General features: G+C 44.5%; 1 protein-coding gene and 1 long non-coding RNA gene across 2 annotated transcripts in view; both read left to right on the plus strand.

The window, feature by feature from the left end:
* The first annotated feature begins 454 nt into the window (after positions 1–454).
* On the plus strand, positions 455–6,873 carry LOC134863218 (uncharacterized). The gene is made up of 3 exons (XR_010165633.1): positions 455–583; positions 667–848; positions 4,287–6,873. It is a non-coding gene; the product is annotated as an uncharacterized LOC134863218 (long non-coding RNA).
* A 7,884-nt stretch (positions 6,874–14,757) lies between these two features.
* The window catches only part of LOC134863202 (TBC1 domain family member 9B), a 50,492-nt gene continuing 47,489 nt past the window's right edge, over positions 14,758–17,760 (plus strand). Inside the window, exons 1-4 of the mRNA XM_063881560.1 lie at positions 14,758–15,165; positions 16,611–16,721; positions 16,799–16,917; positions 16,997–17,225. Coding sequence (XP_063737630.1) covers positions 15,048–15,165; positions 16,611–16,721; positions 16,799–16,917; positions 16,997–17,225 — 577 coding nt within the window. The 5' untranslated portion in view covers positions 14,758–15,047. The remainder of the gene's footprint in view (positions 15,166–16,610; positions 16,722–16,798; positions 16,918–16,996; positions 17,226–17,760) is intronic.

Genomic DNA, 17,760 nt, shown 5'->3' on the forward strand with positions numbered 1-17,760 from the left:
CATACAGTATATACAGTATATATAAAGTACATACAGTATATATAAAGTACATACAGTATATATAAAGTACATACAGTATATATAAAGTACATACAGTATATATAAAGTACATACAGTATATATAAAGTACATACAGTATATATAAAGTACGTACAGTGTATATATAAAGTACATACAGTATATATAAAGTACATACAGTATATATAAGTATATACAGTATATATAAAGTACATACAGTATATATAAAGTACATACAGTATATATAAAGTACATACAGTATATACAGTATATATAAAGTACATACAGTATATATAAAGTACATACAGTATATATAAAGTACATACAGTATATATAAAGTACATACAGTGTGTGTGTTAGTCTGGGATCACATGACGCGGCACACGGAAAATGATATGTTGATGGCGTCTCACTGACCAATCAGAGGAGAGATCCTCAGACAAACTGTGTGTGTGTGTGTGTGTGCAGACATGTCTTCCATAAGGTGTGTGTGGACCCCTGGCTGAACGAGCACTGCACCTGTCCGATGTGTAAGCTGAACATCCTGAAGGCTCTCGGCATCGCGGTGAGTCATGTGACCTGTAGTGTTTAAGGCGGGGACCCCATGTTTAGACTCACTAATAACCTCCTCTATCTGCACCCCCCCAGACCGCCCTGCCCTGTGTGGACAGTCTGGAGCTGGACGTGGACCGACTGCCTGTCAACTCCACCTCCAGCAGCCGGGCCCCCCCTCCTGGAGACAGCCCCCCCCCCCCCAATCAGCCTGGAGCCCCTCACCCCCCCCCACCCCTCAGCCCAGAGGCCCTCTGACATCACCATCGCTGTGACCAGTAAGTAATATGTACTTTATTACACGCTTAGTTGAATACTTGATTCCGATTGGTCAATTTGTTGTTTGTCAATGATGTACAGCGAGGCGTCATAATTAAAAGTGTGTCTGTGGGTCAGAGTCCGTCTGGGTCGGAGTCTGTCTGTGGGTCAGAGTCCGTCTGGGTCGGAGTCTGTCTGTGGGTCAGAGTCCGTCTGGGTCGGAGTCTGTCTGTGGGTCAGAGTCCGTCTGTGGTTCAGTGTGTGTCTGTGGTTCAGTGTGTGGTTCAGTCCGTGGTTCAGTGTGTGGTTCAGAGTGTGGTTCAGAGTGTGGTTCAGAGTGTGGTTCAGAGTGTGGTTCAGTGTGTGGTTCAGAGTGTGGTTCAGAGTGTGGTTCAGAGTGTGGTTCAGAGTGTGGTTCAGTGTGTGGTTCAGTCTGTGGGTCAGAGTCTGTCTGTGGGTCAGAGCAGTGGCAGCTGGTGGACTCCAAAATGTATATTAAAAAAAAGCATGCATACATGTACTAAGGTATCAAACCAGTGTATTTACATACATGTACTAAGGTATCAAACCAGTGTATTTACATACATGTACTAAGGTATCAAACCAGTGTATTTACATACATGTACTAAGGTATCAAACCAGTGTATTTACATACATGTACTAAGGTATCAAACCAGTGTATTTACATACATGTACTAAGGTATCAAACCAGTGTATTTACATACATGTACTAAGGTATCAAACCAGTGTATTTACATACATGTACTAAGGTATCAAACCAGTGTATTTACATACATGTACTAAGGTATCAAACCAGTGTATTTACATCAATGAAAACAACAACAACATTATAGATAGATAGAAGTGCAAAGAGGAACAAGTGCGATATATAGAGTACAGTATATGCAGTTCAGAGTGATGATGTAAAGATAAGGGCAGTATAAAGAGGGGGGAATAATTGGCATAGTATAAACAGATGTAGTATGAACAAATATACAGATGTGCTATATTACTATACAGAGGGCCAGTATACATATACAACATCTATCTATCTCTCTATCTATCTCTATCTCTCTCTATCTATCTATCTCTCTATCTATCTCTCTATCTCTATATATATCTCTCTATCTATCTCTCTATCTCTCTCTAGATATAACTCTCTATCTATCTATCTATCTCTCTATCTATCTATCTATCTCTATATATATCTCTCTATCTATCTCTCTATCTATCTCTATCTCTATCTCTATATATATCTCTCTATCTCTATATCTATCTCTCTATCTCTATATCTATCTCTCTATCTATCTCTATATCTCTCTCTAGATATAACTCTCTATCTATCTATCTATCTATCTATCTCTCTATCTATCTATCTATCTATCTATCTCTCTATCTATCTATCTATCTATCTATCTATCTATCTATCTCTATATCTCTATATCTATATCTCTATCTATCTATCTATCTATCTATCTATCTATCTATCTATCTATCTATCTATCTATCTCTCTATCTATCTCTCTATCTATCTATCTATCTATCTATCTCTATATCTCTATATCTATATCTCTATCTATCTATCTATCTATCTATCTATCTCTCTCTATCTATCTCTATATCTATCTCTATATCTATATCTCTCTATCTATCTCTAGATATATCTCTAGATATATAACAGATTGTGGTTCAGAGTGTGTCTGTAGTTCAGTCTGTGGTTCAGTCTGTGGTTCAGAGTGTGGTTCAGTCGGTGTCTACGGTTTAGTCTGTGGTTCAGAGTGTGTCTGTGGTTCAGTCTGTGTCTGTGGTTCAGTATGTGGTTCAGAGTGTGTATTTGGCTCAGTGTGTGGTTCAGAGTGTGTCTGTGGTTCAGTCTGTGGTTCAGTCTGTGTCTGTGGTTCAGCATGTGGTTCAGAGTGTGTCTGTGGTTCAGAGTGTGTCTGTGGCTCAGTGTGTGGTTCAGAGTGTGTCTGTGGTTCAGTCTGTGTCTGTGGTTCAGTCTGTGTCTGTTGTTCAGTGTGTGTCTGTGGCTCAGTCTGTGTCTGTGGTTCAGTGTGTCTGTGGTTCAGTCTGTGTCTGTGGTTCAGTCTGTGTCTGTTGTTCAGTCTGTGTCTTTGGTTCACTCTGTTGTTCAGTCTGTGTTTTTGGTTCACTCTGTGGTTCAGTCTGTGTCTGTGGTTCAGTCTGTGTCTGTGGTTCAGTCTGTGTCTGTGGTTCAGTCTTTGGTTCAGTCTGTGTCTTTGGTTCAGTCTGTGTCTGTGGTTCAGTATGTCTGTGGTTCAGTCTGTGTCTGTGGTTCAGTCTGTGGTTCAGTCTGTGTCTGTGGTTCAGTCTGTGTCTGTGTGTCAGTATGTGTCTGTGGTTCACTCTGTTGTTCAGTCTGTGTCAGTGGTTCAGTCTGTGTCTGTGGTTCAGTCTGTGGCTGTGGTTCAGTCTATGTCTTTGGTTCAGTCTGTGTCTGTGGTTCAGTCTGTGGCTGTGGTTCAGTGTTTGGTTCAGTCTGTGTCTGTGGTTCAGTGTGTCTGTGGTTCAGTCTGTGGTTCAGTCTGTGTCTGTTGTTCAGTGTGTCTGTTGTTCAGTCTGTGCTTTTGGTTCAGCCTGTGGTTCAGTCTGTGTCTGTGGTTCAGTCTGTGGTTCAGTCTGTGTCTGTGGTTCAGTCTGTGTCTTTGGTTCAGTCTGTGTCTTTGGTTCAGTCTGTGTCTGTGGTTCAGTCTGTGTCTGTGGTTCAGTCTGTGTCTTTGGTTCAGTCTGTGTCTTTGGTTCAGTCTGTGTCTGTGGTTCAGTCTGTGTCTGTGGTTCAGTGTGTCTGTGGTTCAGTCTGTGTCTGTGGTTCAGTCTGTGTCTTTGGTTCAGTCTGTGTCTGTGGTTCAGTCTGTGTCTTTGGTTCAGTCTGTGTCTGTGGTTCAGTCTGTGTCTTTGGTTCAGTCTGTGTCTTTGGTTCAGTCTGTGTCTGTGGTTCAGTCTGTGTCTTTGGTTCAGTCTGTGTCTGTGGTTCAGTCTGTGTCTGTGGTTCAGTCTGTGTCTTTGGTTCAGTCTGTGTCTGTGGTTCAGTCTGTGTCTGTGGTTCAGTCTGTGTCTGTGGTTCAGTCTGTGTCTGTGGTTCAGTCTGTGTCTGTGGTTCAGTCTGTGTCTTTGGTTCAGTCTGTGTCTGTGGTTCAGTCTGTGTCTGTGGTTCAGTCTGTGTCTTTGGTTCAGTCTGTGTCTGTGGTTCAGTCTGTGTCTTTGGTTCAGTCTGTGTCTGTGGTTCAGTCTGTGTCTGTGGTTCAGTCTGTGTCTGTGGTTCAGTCTGTGGCTGTGGTTCACTCTGTGTCTTTGGTTCAGTCTGTGTCTGTGGTTCAGTGTGTCTGTGGTTCAGTCTGTGTCTTTGGTTCAGTCTGTGTCTGTTGTTCAGTCTGTGTCTGTGGTTCAGTCTGTGGCTGTGGTTCACTCTGTTGTTCAGTCTGTGTTTTTGTCTCCAGGCGGCGGATCCTTCTTCACCAGGACCTCCATGTCTCCTTTGGTCTGTGAAATGGAGCTGCCTGACCTCCAGAACTCTGTGGACCTGTACAACGACAACAAGTCCTGAGAGTTCCCCCCCAGCAGGGATGGACGGGGTCTGATCACATGGAAGAACTTTAAACAGCATTTAACCTTCAGCCTGGATCAAGGTGTCAGTTCAGACCCTTGTGACTTTGTTTTACCCAGAAGAAGAACCAGAGCTGAATTATTTAATCCAGAGAACTGTGGACCAGGAACCAGAACCTGAATCCTGTTACTTTGGTTCACCTGAATTGTATGTTGCTGTTGAGTTCCTTAAAACATCCTAGAGGCCCCAAAAGTGTTCTTGTGTTCCTGGAAAAGAGCTTCTGGAACATGTCCTGAGTTCCTAACAAGGTTCCTCTCAAAGGTTCCTTAGCACCTAAAAGCTGTTCTTGGGTCTCCAGCAGACTTTTGTCATTCCGTGAAATGTTCCTGGAAAGGTCCTGAGTTAAAAACATGTTGCTTAAAAAGGTCACAAGTTCTTAACATGGTTTCTGGAAAAGGGTTCCTGAGTTCTGAAACAGGTTCTTGGGTTCCTGAAAAACTGGTTGGTGGAAGAGTTACCAAGCACATTAAGAGGTTCTGTATAGTTCCTCAGCACAGAAGAAAGTTCTGTTGGGTTCTTCAGCACAGACGGTTCTGTTGGGTTCCTAAGCACAGGTTTGGAAAACATTTCCCTTTCGATCAAGATGATCCTGGGTTCTCTATGACGTTGTAGTTCTTACAGAGGTTCCCTGATTCTAGAGGCTTCAGAAAGGTTCCAGAGTTCTTCACAAATGGGACAAAGGACCTGAGACTTTCTTACCTGAACCCAAACAGACCATCAGGACAAGAACTCTTACAAACCCAAGAGAACTTAAACCCAGTTCTGTTGTTTTTCATCTGGAGACCAGAAGTTCTTCAGTAGTCTGGACCCGGATGCAGAGACCTGAACGGTGTTAACCCCCTGTAGCAATAACTTAGGTTTAAAGGAAAGGTCCAACACTTCAGAGAACCGTCCTGTTTCCTGTTTCCGAAATGGGGCTTCCTCAGGTCCGGGATTCTCTATCAAACCTCCTGAGTCACATCTGTCCTCAAAACGCTGAGTCAGGTCTGTCCTCAAAACGCTGAGTCACATCTGTCCTCAAAACGCTGAGTCAGGTCTGTCCTCAAAACGCTGAGTCACATCTGTCCTCAAAACGCTGAGTCAGGTCTGTCCTCAAAACGCTGAGTCAGGTCTGTCCTCAAAACACTGAGTCAGGTCTGTCCTCAAAACGCTGAGTCAGGTCTGTCCTCAAAACGCTGAGTCAGGTCTGTCCTCAAAACGCTGAGTCAGGTCTGTCCTCAAAACGCTGAGTCAGGTCTGTCCTCAAAACGCTGAGTCACATCTGTCCTCAAAACGCTGAGTCAGGTCTGTCCTCAAAACGCTGAGTCACATCTGTCCTCAAAACGCTGAGTCAGGTCTGTCCTCAAAACGCTGAGTCAGGTCTGTCCTCAAAACGCTGAGTCACATCTGTCCTCAAAACGCTGAGTCAGGTCTGTCCTCAAAACGCTGAGTCAGGTCTGTCCTCAAAACACTGAGTCACATCTGTCCTCAAAACGCTGAGTCAGGTCTGTCCTCAAAACGCTGAGTCACATCTGTCCTCAAAACGCTGAGTCACATCTGTCCTCAAAACGCTGAGTCACATCTGTCCTCAAAACGCTGAGTCAGGTCTGTCCTCAAAACGCTGAGTCAGGTCTGTCCTCAAAACGCTGAGTCACATCTGTCCTCAAAACGCTGAGTCACATCTGTCCTCAAAACGCTGAGTCAGGTCTGTCCTCAAAACACTGAGTCAGGTCTGTCCTCAAAACGCTGAGTCAGGTCTGTCCTCAAAACACTGAGTCAGGTCTGTCCTCAAAACACTGAGTCAGGTCTGTCCTCAAAACGCTGAGTCACATCTGTCCTCAAAACACTGAGTCAGGTCTGTCCTCAAAACGCTGAGTCAGGTCTGTCCTCAATGCATGTATAGAGTATGCAGTGTGTATCAGGAGTGTCTATAGAGTATGCAGTGTGTGTATCAGGAGTGTGTATAGAGTATGCAGTGTGTGTATCAGGAGTGTGTATAGAGTATGCAGTGTGTATCAGGAGTGTCTATAGAGTATGCTGTGTGTATCAGGAGTGTGTATAGAGTATGCAGTGTGTATCAGGAGTGTGTATAGAGTATGCAGTGTGTATCAGGAGTGTGTATAGAGTATGCAGTGTGTATCAGGAGTGTCTATAGAGTATGCAGTGTGTATCAGGAGTGTGTATAGAGTATGCAGTGTGTGTATCAGGAGTGTGTATAGAGTATGCACTGTGTGTATCAGGAGTGTGTATAGAGTATGCAGTGTGTATCAGGAGTGTCTATAGAGTATGCAGTGTGTATCAGGAGTGTGTATAGAGTATGCAGTGTGTGTATCAGGAGTGTGTATAGAGTATGCAGTGTGTATCAGGAGTGTGTATAGAGTATGCAGTGTGTATCAGGAGTGTCTATAGAGTATGCAGTGTGTATCAGGAGTGTGTATAGAGTATGCGTGAGTTTTTCTATGGTAGCAGTTTTGTACAGGAGGGTGTATAGAGATCGTGTTGTATCATGTCATATTATCTGTCATGGATTGTTAATAGTATGAATGGTGTATAGTAGGGTAAGCCATATGTGTATAAATTAATAGTATGTGTTATGATTATGCAAAAAATAATTATAAGGAACAGGGTCCATTTGAATGAGAGTACTTATGTATGATTCATACGAGGCTAACATTTGTCGCTGTGAAAAACATGCTCGTTGCCTTAGAAAAACTAATGGCTATTTTGAGCCTGAACGAATGATTCTACAATAAATAACAAACACCAAACGCTGGCAAACTTATTCGTTGGCGCATGGTATCCATAAGGGGGCTTGGGCCTGGGACTGAATCAACAGTTCAATGGATTGGTGTCCCGAGGCATTGACATGTAAATGCTGGGCGCTTTGCCCCCGTCTAGACACGTGGTCTCGGGCGGCATTTTGTATGTTAGTTTGTATCTTGAACCACATACAGTGAACCTGAACTCTGAACCATCCATACTCAGCAACGTTAAATTCTGTACACTATACTGTTGCGATGTGATGATCACTTACACACCCATGGACGAGGATTTCCCGCCCCTGCCACACTCTTTCAATCGAGAATTCCCCATGCATCGAAGTACAGGAGACAAGAAAAGTACATATTTTAAACTCTGCTCTCTTTTAAAATACCAAATCTACGCTTGAACAAATGCTTTCATGCAGACTGATTGAGAACGGGGGAAACAGCCGCACTGCAACAGGTATGAACCTAACTACTGCAGCAAGTGAGTAAATGTTCAGATGTGCATATGAGGACGTATGTGTTTTTTTAAGAGCATGCAGAAACCTGATGCGTATGGACCAAGCTGAACTTCCGCAGCTGGCATACAATGTATTCGATCCAACACCAAATGCACCAGGTGAGACAGCCGTTAAACCGTCGGGTCCAGTATTGCAAAGTGTGCTCAGCAAATGTAATTCTTAAGCAGAGTAATGACAACTGCTCAACTGATAGTCCGTATTTCAAGACTTTGATTGTGTGTTTATGTTACAGTAATGACTTTGTAAAATGTCAAATGGAGACGCCTTATTTTTCCGCATAGCAGAAAAGCATTGTGTCTATAGAGTATGCAGTGTGTGTATCAGGAGTGTGTATAGAGTATGCAGTGTGTGTATCAGGAGTGTCTATAGAGTATGCAGTGTGTATCAGGAGTGTCTATAGAGTATGCAGTGTGTGTATCAGGAGTGTGTATAGAGTATGCAGTGTGTGTATCAGGAGTGTGTATAGAGTATGCAGTGTGTGTATCAGGAGTGTGTATAGGGCAGGGGTCACCAACCTTTTTGAAACTGAGAGCTACTTCATGGGTACTGAGTCATACGAAGGGCTACCAGTTTGATACGCTCTTGTGAAATAACACGTGCTCAGTTTGCCTTTAGTGAAACATTAATAATGAAGCTCATCTCTGTGAAGACACTGATCACGTTAATGATTCCTCACAATAATCATCAACAATGACAACACGTGGGAAACGGATATTCTGTTCAGTGGCGGTGGTGGCGAAGTCCATAGGGGGCTTGGCCTGGGAACTGGAAGGTCACCAGTTCAAGTGCCACCGTGGTGTCCCTGAGCAAGACACTGGTTACCTACACTGCTCCCCGGGCGCCGTACATTATGGCAGCCCACTGCTCCTAACACTAGGATGGGTCAAATGCAGAGACCGCATTTCGTTGTCCTAGTACTTGTACTCTGTGCAATGACAATAAAGTTGAACCTTGAATCTCTGAATCTTCATATTCAGCACGTTATCTCTGTTCATCTCAGTAACTGTTGCATCTTCAGATGATCACTTACATCACTACATTTCATAGGAGAAAGGTCCCACTTTCACTAGCCCCTGACCAACCCTTTTAACAAATCATGAACTGCTGCCCCATGTTTCAGAAAGTTATCCATGATGTAATGTTAAAGAAAAATCACATATGTTTAAATAACTCTGCTCACATTTTGAACTAATGACCAAATCTGCAGCATTTTGAACAAAATGATAACTTACATGTCATGAACACACTTTGAAATTGAACTCTTTGTTAGTGGGAAGACTGGCATTGCATGCTGTTCACCAGTGTATTGTAATCCGGTGTGTAACTTGACACTGCAACTGTGAGTGAGTGTTTCAGATGTGCATCAGTGAGGCGTGTTCTGTGTTTGTTCTTGAAGAAGTTCATGTCAGAAAACGCTGATTCACAGAGGTAGGTGGAACCAAACAGGCTGGCAACCTTCACAGCTGCTGTGCATACACCACTGTACTTCTCTGCATCAACAAGGCACCAAAAGTGTGGTTCAGCCGGGTAGGCTTTGAGGTGGAGGTCATTTTGCAGTGTCATGATTTCAATCTCCACCTGTCCAGCATCCGAGATGAAGGTTGCACTAAGTTGCTCAGCAAAGCATGTTGTGTCCACATTCATGAAAGGATCAGAAATGAATGACACACATGGCTCAAGCTGATCAAGCTCACAAAACGTATTCTCAAACTCTTGCCCAAGTGTGTTTATGGCTTCACAGTACTGTTCTGCAACTTTGTCAAATGTCTCAGAGGCAGAAGCATTTTCTTTCAGCACCGACTGCACAGAGGGAAAGTGCAGCACCTTTGTTCTCTGTAAATCCACAGAAAAAATGTTCATCTTGGCTTTAAATGCATTCAAAGCACTTATCATATCAACAACAGTCTTACCTTTGCCTTGCAGCTCGCAGTTCAAGTGGTTTAGTTTCCCAGTAATGTCCATTAAAAATGCAAAGTGTCCACTCTGTCCTATAGCAGTGAGACGTATTCACCGTTGGACTGCATGAACTCTTTGATTTCACCCAAAAGTGACAAAAAACAAAGTCAAACTCGTCCTCTGCTGAGCCATCGGATTTCTGTGTGTAGCAGCAGGTCACCATACTCAGCTGACAGCTCCTCCAATAGCACCTTGAATATCCTGTGCTGTTTTGCTTTGGATGTTGTTTCTGATTTTTACAACGGGAGTCATCACCTGCCAAAAGTCGATCACTTTTGCACATAACACCTGCTGGTGACTGATGCAATGGTAATGCAGACATGTTGGGAAGCCTGGGTCACCATTACAGTGAGCGATGAAACCTGTATGTCGGCCGATCATAGCAGGAGCCCCGTCTGTAGTCACCGCTACCAGCTTTTCCAATGGTGCCTTTTTCTGCAGGAAAAACTCCTTCACCGGGTTATAAATGTCAACTCCCCCCGTATTGTCTTTAACGGCAGTAGTGTCAGGAGTTCTTCTCTTGTGGAGAAATCTTCAAACACCATCCGGATAAAAGCCAACAGCTGCGCTGTACTGCTGCTGTCCACGGACTCGTCGCACTGGATGGACCAGCTGCACTTCGCCAGATCCCGGTCCAGCTGATCGGCCAAGTTACCACACATAGCTGACTCGTAGATGCCCCCAGCTGGACGCCGGAGAGAGTGGAGATTAGATCGGTTCCATTTTTCTCGTCTTCAAGTGTTAGCAATTCTAATCATTGCTTCTTTGACAACTTCTCCTTCTTCTCCCTCTCCCTCTCCTTCTCCTTCTCCTTCTCCCTCTCCTTCTCCTTCTCCTTCTCCCTCTCCCTCTCCTTCTCCTTCTCCTTCTCCTTCTCCCTCTCCTTCTCCTTCTCCCTCTCCCTCTCCCTCTCCCTCTCCCTCTCCCTCTCCCTCTCCCTCTCCTTCTCCTTCTCCTTCTCCTTCTCCTTCTCCTTCTCCCTCTCCCTCTCCCTCTCCCTCTCCTTCTCCTTCTCCTTCTTCTTCTTGATCAGAAAATGTGTAGCTCTAAACGAGGCTTGGGTTGCTTGTTGTCCGTAGTGCTCTACCCGTGGGAAGTTAGCATGGTAGCTTTTGTGACACGTAGTGAAGTGTCTCCACATTGTGCCGCTTTGCCGTCGCCACAGTCGCCCCGCAAATGAGACACACGCAGCTGTCTTTCACAGTCGTAAAAAAGAACCCCTCCTCCCATTCGTTGTGAAAGTGATGCGTTTTCTTTCTTTTTCCTGCCATGTTTTTGGGGTGAGAAACTGCATTCAGCGCCCATCTTCGCTGCGCCCGCTAGCTTAGTCTCCACTTGTCGCGTGCACAATGCTGACCTTAGAACTGGAGTAGGTCAGAGTTCACCTGAACTTATCTAAACTTCATGTGTAATGAACATATTTTAAGATATTGCCATTTTTAAATCTATATGAATGCAAGTGTGATTCAAAAAGAATAGCAACAGAATAAAATGTGGTTTTAGACGCAGCTCACTCTATTTTTAGAACAGGCCTGCGGACGACTCATGTGGTCCTTGGGGGCGACCTGGTTCCCGCGGGCACCGTGTTGGTGACCCCTGGTATAGAGTATGCAGTGTGTATCAGGAGTGTGTATAGAGTATGCAGTGTGTATCAGGAGTGTGTATAGAGTATGCAGTGTGTATCAGGAGTGTGTATAGAGTATGCAGTGTGTATCAGGAGTGTGTATAGAGTATGCAGTGTGTATCAGGAGTGTGTATAGAGTATGCAGTGTGTATCAGGAGTGTGTATAGAGTGTGCAGTGTGTATCAGGAGTGTGTATAGAGTGTGCTGTGTGTATCAGGAGTGTGTATAAAGTATGCTGTGTGTATCAGGAGTGTGTATAAAGTATGCTGTGTGTATCAGGAGTGTGTATAGAGTATGCTGTGTGTATCAGGAGTGTGTATAGAGTATGCTGTGTGTATCAGGAGTGTGTATAGAGTATGCTGTGTGTATCAGGAGTGTGTATAGAGTATGCTGTGTGTATCAGGAGTGTGTATAGAGTATGCTGTGTGTATCAGGAGTGTGTATAGAGTATGCTGTGTGTATCAGGAGTGTGTATAGAGTATGCAGTGTGTATAGAGTATGCAGTGTGTATCAGGAGTGTGTATAGAGTATGCTGTGTGTATCAGGAGTGTGTATAGAGTATGCAGTGTGTATAGAGTATGCAGTGTGTATCAAGAGTGTGTATAGAGTATGCTGTGTGTATCAGGAGTGTGTATAGAGTATGCAGTGTGTATCAGGAGTGTGTATAGAGTATGCAGTGTGTATCAGGAGTGTGTATAGAGTATGCAGTGTGTATCAGGAGTGTGTATAGAGTATGCAGTGTGTATCAGGAGTGTGTATAGAGTATGCAGTGTGTATCAGGAGTGTGTATAGAGTATGCAGTGTGTATCAGGAGTGTGTATAGAGTATGCAGTGTGTATCAGGAGTGTGTATAGAGTATGCAGTGTGTATCAGGAGTGTGTATAGAGTATGCAGTGTGTATCAGGAGTGTGTATAGAGTATGCAGTGTGTATCAGGAGTGTGTATAGAGTATGCAGTGTGTATCAGGAGTGTGTATAGAGTATGCAGTGTGTATCAGGAGTGTGTATAGAGTATGCTGTGTGTATCAGGAGTGTGTATAGAGTATGCTGTGTGTATCAGGAGTGTGTATAGAGTATGCTGTGTGTATCAGGAGTGTGTATAGAGTATGCTGTGTGTATCAGGAGTGTGTATAGAGTATGCTGTGTGTATCAGGAGTGTGTATAGAGTATGCTGTGTGTATCAGGAGTGTGTATAGAGTATGCTGTGTGTATCAGGAGTGTGTATAGAGTATGCTGTGTGTATCAGGAGTGTGTATAGAGTATGCTGTGTGTATCAGGAGTGTGTATAGAGTATGCTGTGTGTATCAGGAGTGTGTATAGAGTATGCTGTGTGTATCAGGAGTGTGTATAGAGTATGCTGTGTGTATCAGGAGTGTGTATAGAGTATGCTGTGTGTATCAGGAGTGTGTATAGAGTATGCTGTGTGTATCAGGAGTGTGTATAGAGTATGCTGTGTGTATCAGGAGTGTGTATAGAGTATGCTGTGTGTATCAGGAGTGTGTATAGAGTATGCTGTGTGTATCAGGAGTGTGTATAGAGTATGCTGTGTGTATCAGGAGTGTGTATAGAGTATGCTGTGTGTATCAGGAGTGTGTATAGAGTATGCTGTGTGTATCAGGAGTGTGTATAGAGTATGCTGTGTGTATCAGGAGTGTGTATAGAGTATGCTGTGTGTATCAGGAGTGTGTATAGAGTATGCTGTGTGTATCAGGAGTGTGTATAGAGTATGCTGTGTGTATCAGGAGTGTGTATAGAGTATGCTGTGTGTATCAGGAGTGTGTATAGAGTATGCTGTGTGTATCAGGAGTGTGTATAGAGTATGCTGTGTGTATCAGGAGTGTGTATAGAGTATGCTGTGTGTATCAGGAGTGTGTATAGAGTATGCTGTGTGTATCAGGAGTGTGTATAGAGTATGCTGTGTGTATCAGGAGTGTGTATTGGCTAACAGACCTGAGTCCTCTCTTCCTATTGGCTCACAGACCTAAGTCCTCTCTTCCTATTGGCTAACAGACCTGAGTCCTCTCTCTCTATTGGCTAACAGACCTGAGTCCTCTCTCTCTATTGGATGACAGACCTGAGTCCTGTCCCCCTATTGGCTCACAGGCCTGACTCCTCTCCTCCTATTGGCTGATAGACCTGAGTCCTCCCTTCCTATTGGATGACAGACCTGAGTCCTCTCCTCCTATTGGCTGACAGACATGGGGTGGGCGTGTCTCTGAAGTGATGGACAGCTCTGAGTATACTGGCTCCTTATATTAACAGCATTATAGAATATTCTGAATATAACCTCACTGTGTACTTCCTCATTAAAGTACTCTAACCTGCCACCGCCTCCGATTACTCACCCAGTACCCAGTACACATACTCAGCAAGTATTCAGTACACGTACTCACCAAGTACTCAGTACACATACTCACCCAGTACCCAGTACATGTACTCACCAAGTACTCAGTACACATACTCACCCAGTATCCAGTACACATACTCACCAAGTACTCAGTACACATACTCACCAAGTACTCAGTACACATACTCACCAAGTACTCAGTACACATACTCACCAAGTACTTAGTACAAGTATACTCAGTACATGAACAAACTACAAGTACTCAGTACAGATACACACCAAGTATTCAGAGGATGATGAAGACTACTCTCTGTGAGGAAGAGGATGATGAAGACTACTCTGTGAGGAAGAGGATGATGAAGACTACTCTCTGTGAGGAAGAGGATGATGAAGACTACTCTGTGTGAGGAAGTTTTAGTGTCCGGTCTTTAGTTCTAAAGGTCAAACTGCCCTTCAGAATAAAAGTCCCACACATCATGAGGAGGAAATAAACGATTCAGGAAAAGAGGACTGAAATGAACCGGATTTTACGTTAAAACAACAAACGGAGTTAAAACGGTAACTTTACTACAGACTGAGGTGAAGATAAAGAAATAAATTGAACACAGCAGGAGAGTTTATTAATTCATAATGCTTTCAAATCTATAATATCTGTACAAAATCTAAAGTAAGTCAACAAATACGAAGCAATAAGCAGTTCTTCATATTCAACACAGGACAGACACAATATAAACATCAGAACATATAACATGAAGAAAATGAAATGAAGTGGTACACATTAAAGCAGTCTAGCCGTTTTAATATCTGTAGTTATATACTGCTCCCAGTGTCTGTATGAAGCACAGACCGTGTAAAGGGACGGAGAGCCAGCAACTTCTTTAGCCAGTTTCTTACATGAAGCCAGAACAGAGAGACCGGAGATTCAGAAAGTGCCCGGATGCAGGCCCACAGAGCATGCGCAGTGGATTTTCCCTTGAGCCCCGCATCCTCAGATCCGTCAGATGGAGAGGAAATACCTCTTGATTTAGCTTTTAGAGCATTTTATATTTTTTTCACCCTAATGATTTAAATAAGGGCTCTTACAGAGTTCATAGTGGGGAGTTAATTGAACTCAAAGCCTTTGAGCAGGATTAATTCCATACTTACATGAACGTAAAGGAGGAGCGTGACTTGATGACGCAGCGCCAGACCCGGAAGTGATGTTTAGTCAGCAGACTGACAACAACAACATCAGAGGAGCTCCGGGAAAATAACGGATACTGCTCCTTCATACTGCTCCTTCCTCCCGGGGATACTGCTCTTTCCTCCCAGGGATACTGCTCTTTCTTCCCGGGGATTTTGCTCATTTATCCCGGTGGTCTCAGAGTGATCCTCGTCCTTAGTTCTCTCTCCCTCTCCTCTCAATGTGGCTCCCCCAGGAGGAAGTTCTGCTGGCCGGGCCTCTGTGGGTCTCTGAGCGGGCTAACCCCTTCTTCATCCTGCAGAGGAGGAGAGGACACGGCCGGGGGGGGGGGCTGTCCGGTGAGTCTGACCGAAGCTGACAGACAGACAGACAGACAGACAGACAGACAGACAGACAGACAGACAGACAGACAGACAGACTATTACTGACTGTCTGTTCTTGGTGCATTCTAAATGTTCCTCCAGTGAAAGTAGAAAGTACTCTCCTCTAAATGTACTTAAAGTAGCGACAGTAAAAGTAGTCATTGTCTGATTGGTCCATTTCAGAATAATATCTCTGATGTGTTTTATAATGATTGATCATTAAAGGGTAGCCTACTTGTGGTCTGTGATGGGAATGTAATCCAGTACCTGTTACTTATTCCTGTCTTCTTAAAGTAATAAGGGACATTACATCATCACTGTCTGAACTGTGATGCGTTACACTACTCTGAGTTACTCTGAGTTACTCTGAGTTACTCTCACCAGAATAACCTCTAAAGTTTGGCTTTAAATGCTAACATGTAGTTTACTGCAGCTCATTAATTAAAGCTCTCTATCTGGCAGTACATGCTGAACATGAGGAAAGAGCTAGAGGTTAAACTCCTGCTCCGTTTCAGTGGGCTGGATAATATGTAATACCGGTACCGTGACGTCTCTGTGTGTCATTAATAACATGTGAGTGGAGCCTCTGCACGGCCCTGTGACCTGCTGGATAGGAACCAGTCTCTATGCAGCGTTAGCTCACCTGGTCATTGGTGTGTTAACGGGGATTTGGCTGACAAGCTCTCTAAAAGCTGGAGATTCCACAGAGGACAGAGGCTGCAGATCTTCAACACTCTGCCACGAGACTCTGAAGGTCTCAGGGTTCAAGCAGCAGACCCAGAGAGAGAGACCCTCTGTTGCTTCAGCCTGCAGCTCTGCATGGTGAGCCTGCAGCTCTGCATGGTGAGCCTGCAGCTCTGCATGGTGAGCTTGCAGTTCTGCATCATGAGCCTGCAGTTCTGCATCATGAGCCTGCAGCTCTGCATGGTGAGCCTGCAGCTCTGCATGGTGAGCCTGCAGCTCTGCATGGTGAATCTGTTCCTAAAGCCCTGCATGGTGAGTCTGCAGCTCTGCATGGTGAGCCTGTTCCTGCTGCCCTCTGAACCAATAGGAAACAGGCTTACTGAGTTACTATTCCACCTGCTCAATTGTTTCTCTTGTGAGTTCTTAGAAACTAAACACCACATCATTTAAATTTGTTTATTTTAATTTAATTTTTCAACTTTTTCCAAAACAACGATTTGTGTTATCATGTCGCAATCTTCACAAAAGGCGTACATGAAGCGAAGCACAGTGACCAAGTTAAGGCATGAGTGTGACAGCCAGTTGGCAGAGCAAGTGGCGACAGATATACAAATACCCCTTCGAGTGTTCTCAGAGCTGGTAAAGGTGCAGCTGGTTTTAATGGCTTTGTATACTGCAGGGTAGCTGCAAGTCTGCTGGTGGTTTGAATATAAATAATAAACCTGTATTTTGTGCAGGTTTGCTGGTGGGGACCCTAGACGTGGTTCTGGACTCCAGCGCCCGGGTCGCCCCGTACCGGATCCTGCTGCAGACGGCGGACGCTCAGATCTACTGGACCATAGCCAGTGGTGCGTCTGCGAGCCGCTCTGTGATTGGCTGAATGTGTGTTTGTGTTTTAACCCTAACCCTGGGCTGTGACTTGCAGGCTCGTCCAGGAAGGAGATCACAGAGCACTGGGATTGGCTGGAGTCCAACCTGCTGCAGACCATCTCCATCTTTGACAACGATGAAGACGTCACCACCTTCGTCAAGGGAAAGATCTCAGTATGTCCCTTCCTGTTTACCTGCTCAGGTCTCTCTGTGTATGTGTCATTGTTTCAGTGAGTGATGTGACTTCCTGCAGGGCCTCATCGCAGAGGAGAACCGGCTGAAGCAGGGCGAGGAGCAGGAGGATTGTGGGAAGTTTCGGGAAGCGGAGCTGAAGATGAGGAGGCTGTTCGGGATGCCGGAGGAAGAAAAGCTGGTGAACTACTACTCCTGCAGCTTCTGGAAGGGAAGGGTGCCACGTCAGGGCTGGCTCTACCTGTCCGTCAACCACCTGTGCTTCTACTCCTTCCTGTTGGGCAAGGAGGGTAAGGCCGGCCAATCCCAGGCCAGAGTTCTTCCATATCATTCAAAAAGTGAAACAGGAAACAGGAAGCGCAAACTGCCATACCCACTTAACAACTTTTGTAGTCACCTGAAGGTCCTTCTCTAGTTACCTTCTCTAGTCACCTGAAGGTCCTTCTCTAGTTACCTTCTCTAGTCACCTGAAGGTCCTTCTCTAGTTACCTTCTCTAGTTACCTGAAGGTCCTTCTCTAGTTACCTTCTCTAGTAACCTGAAGGTACTTCTCTAGTAACCTAGTCTCTAGTACCTCTCTAGGTCCTTCTCTAGTTACCTTCTCTAGTTACCTGAAGGTCCTTCTCTAGTTACCTTCTCTAGTTACCTGAAGGTCCTTCTCTAGTTACCTTCTCTAGTTACCTTCTCTAGTCACCTGAAGGTCCTTCTCTAGTTACCTTCTCTAGTTACCTGAAGGTCCTTCTCTAGTTACCTTCTCTAGTAACCTGAAGGTACTTCTCTAGTAACCTGAAGGTACTTCTCTAGTTACCTTCTCTAGTAACCTGAA

Source organism: Eleginops maclovinus, chromosome 4, assembly GCF_036324505.1.
Source record: "Eleginops maclovinus isolate JMC-PN-2008 ecotype Puerto Natales chromosome 4, JC_Emac_rtc_rv5, whole genome shotgun sequence".
Taxonomy (NCBI): domain Eukaryota; kingdom Metazoa; phylum Chordata; class Actinopteri; order Perciformes; family Eleginopidae; genus Eleginops; species Eleginops maclovinus.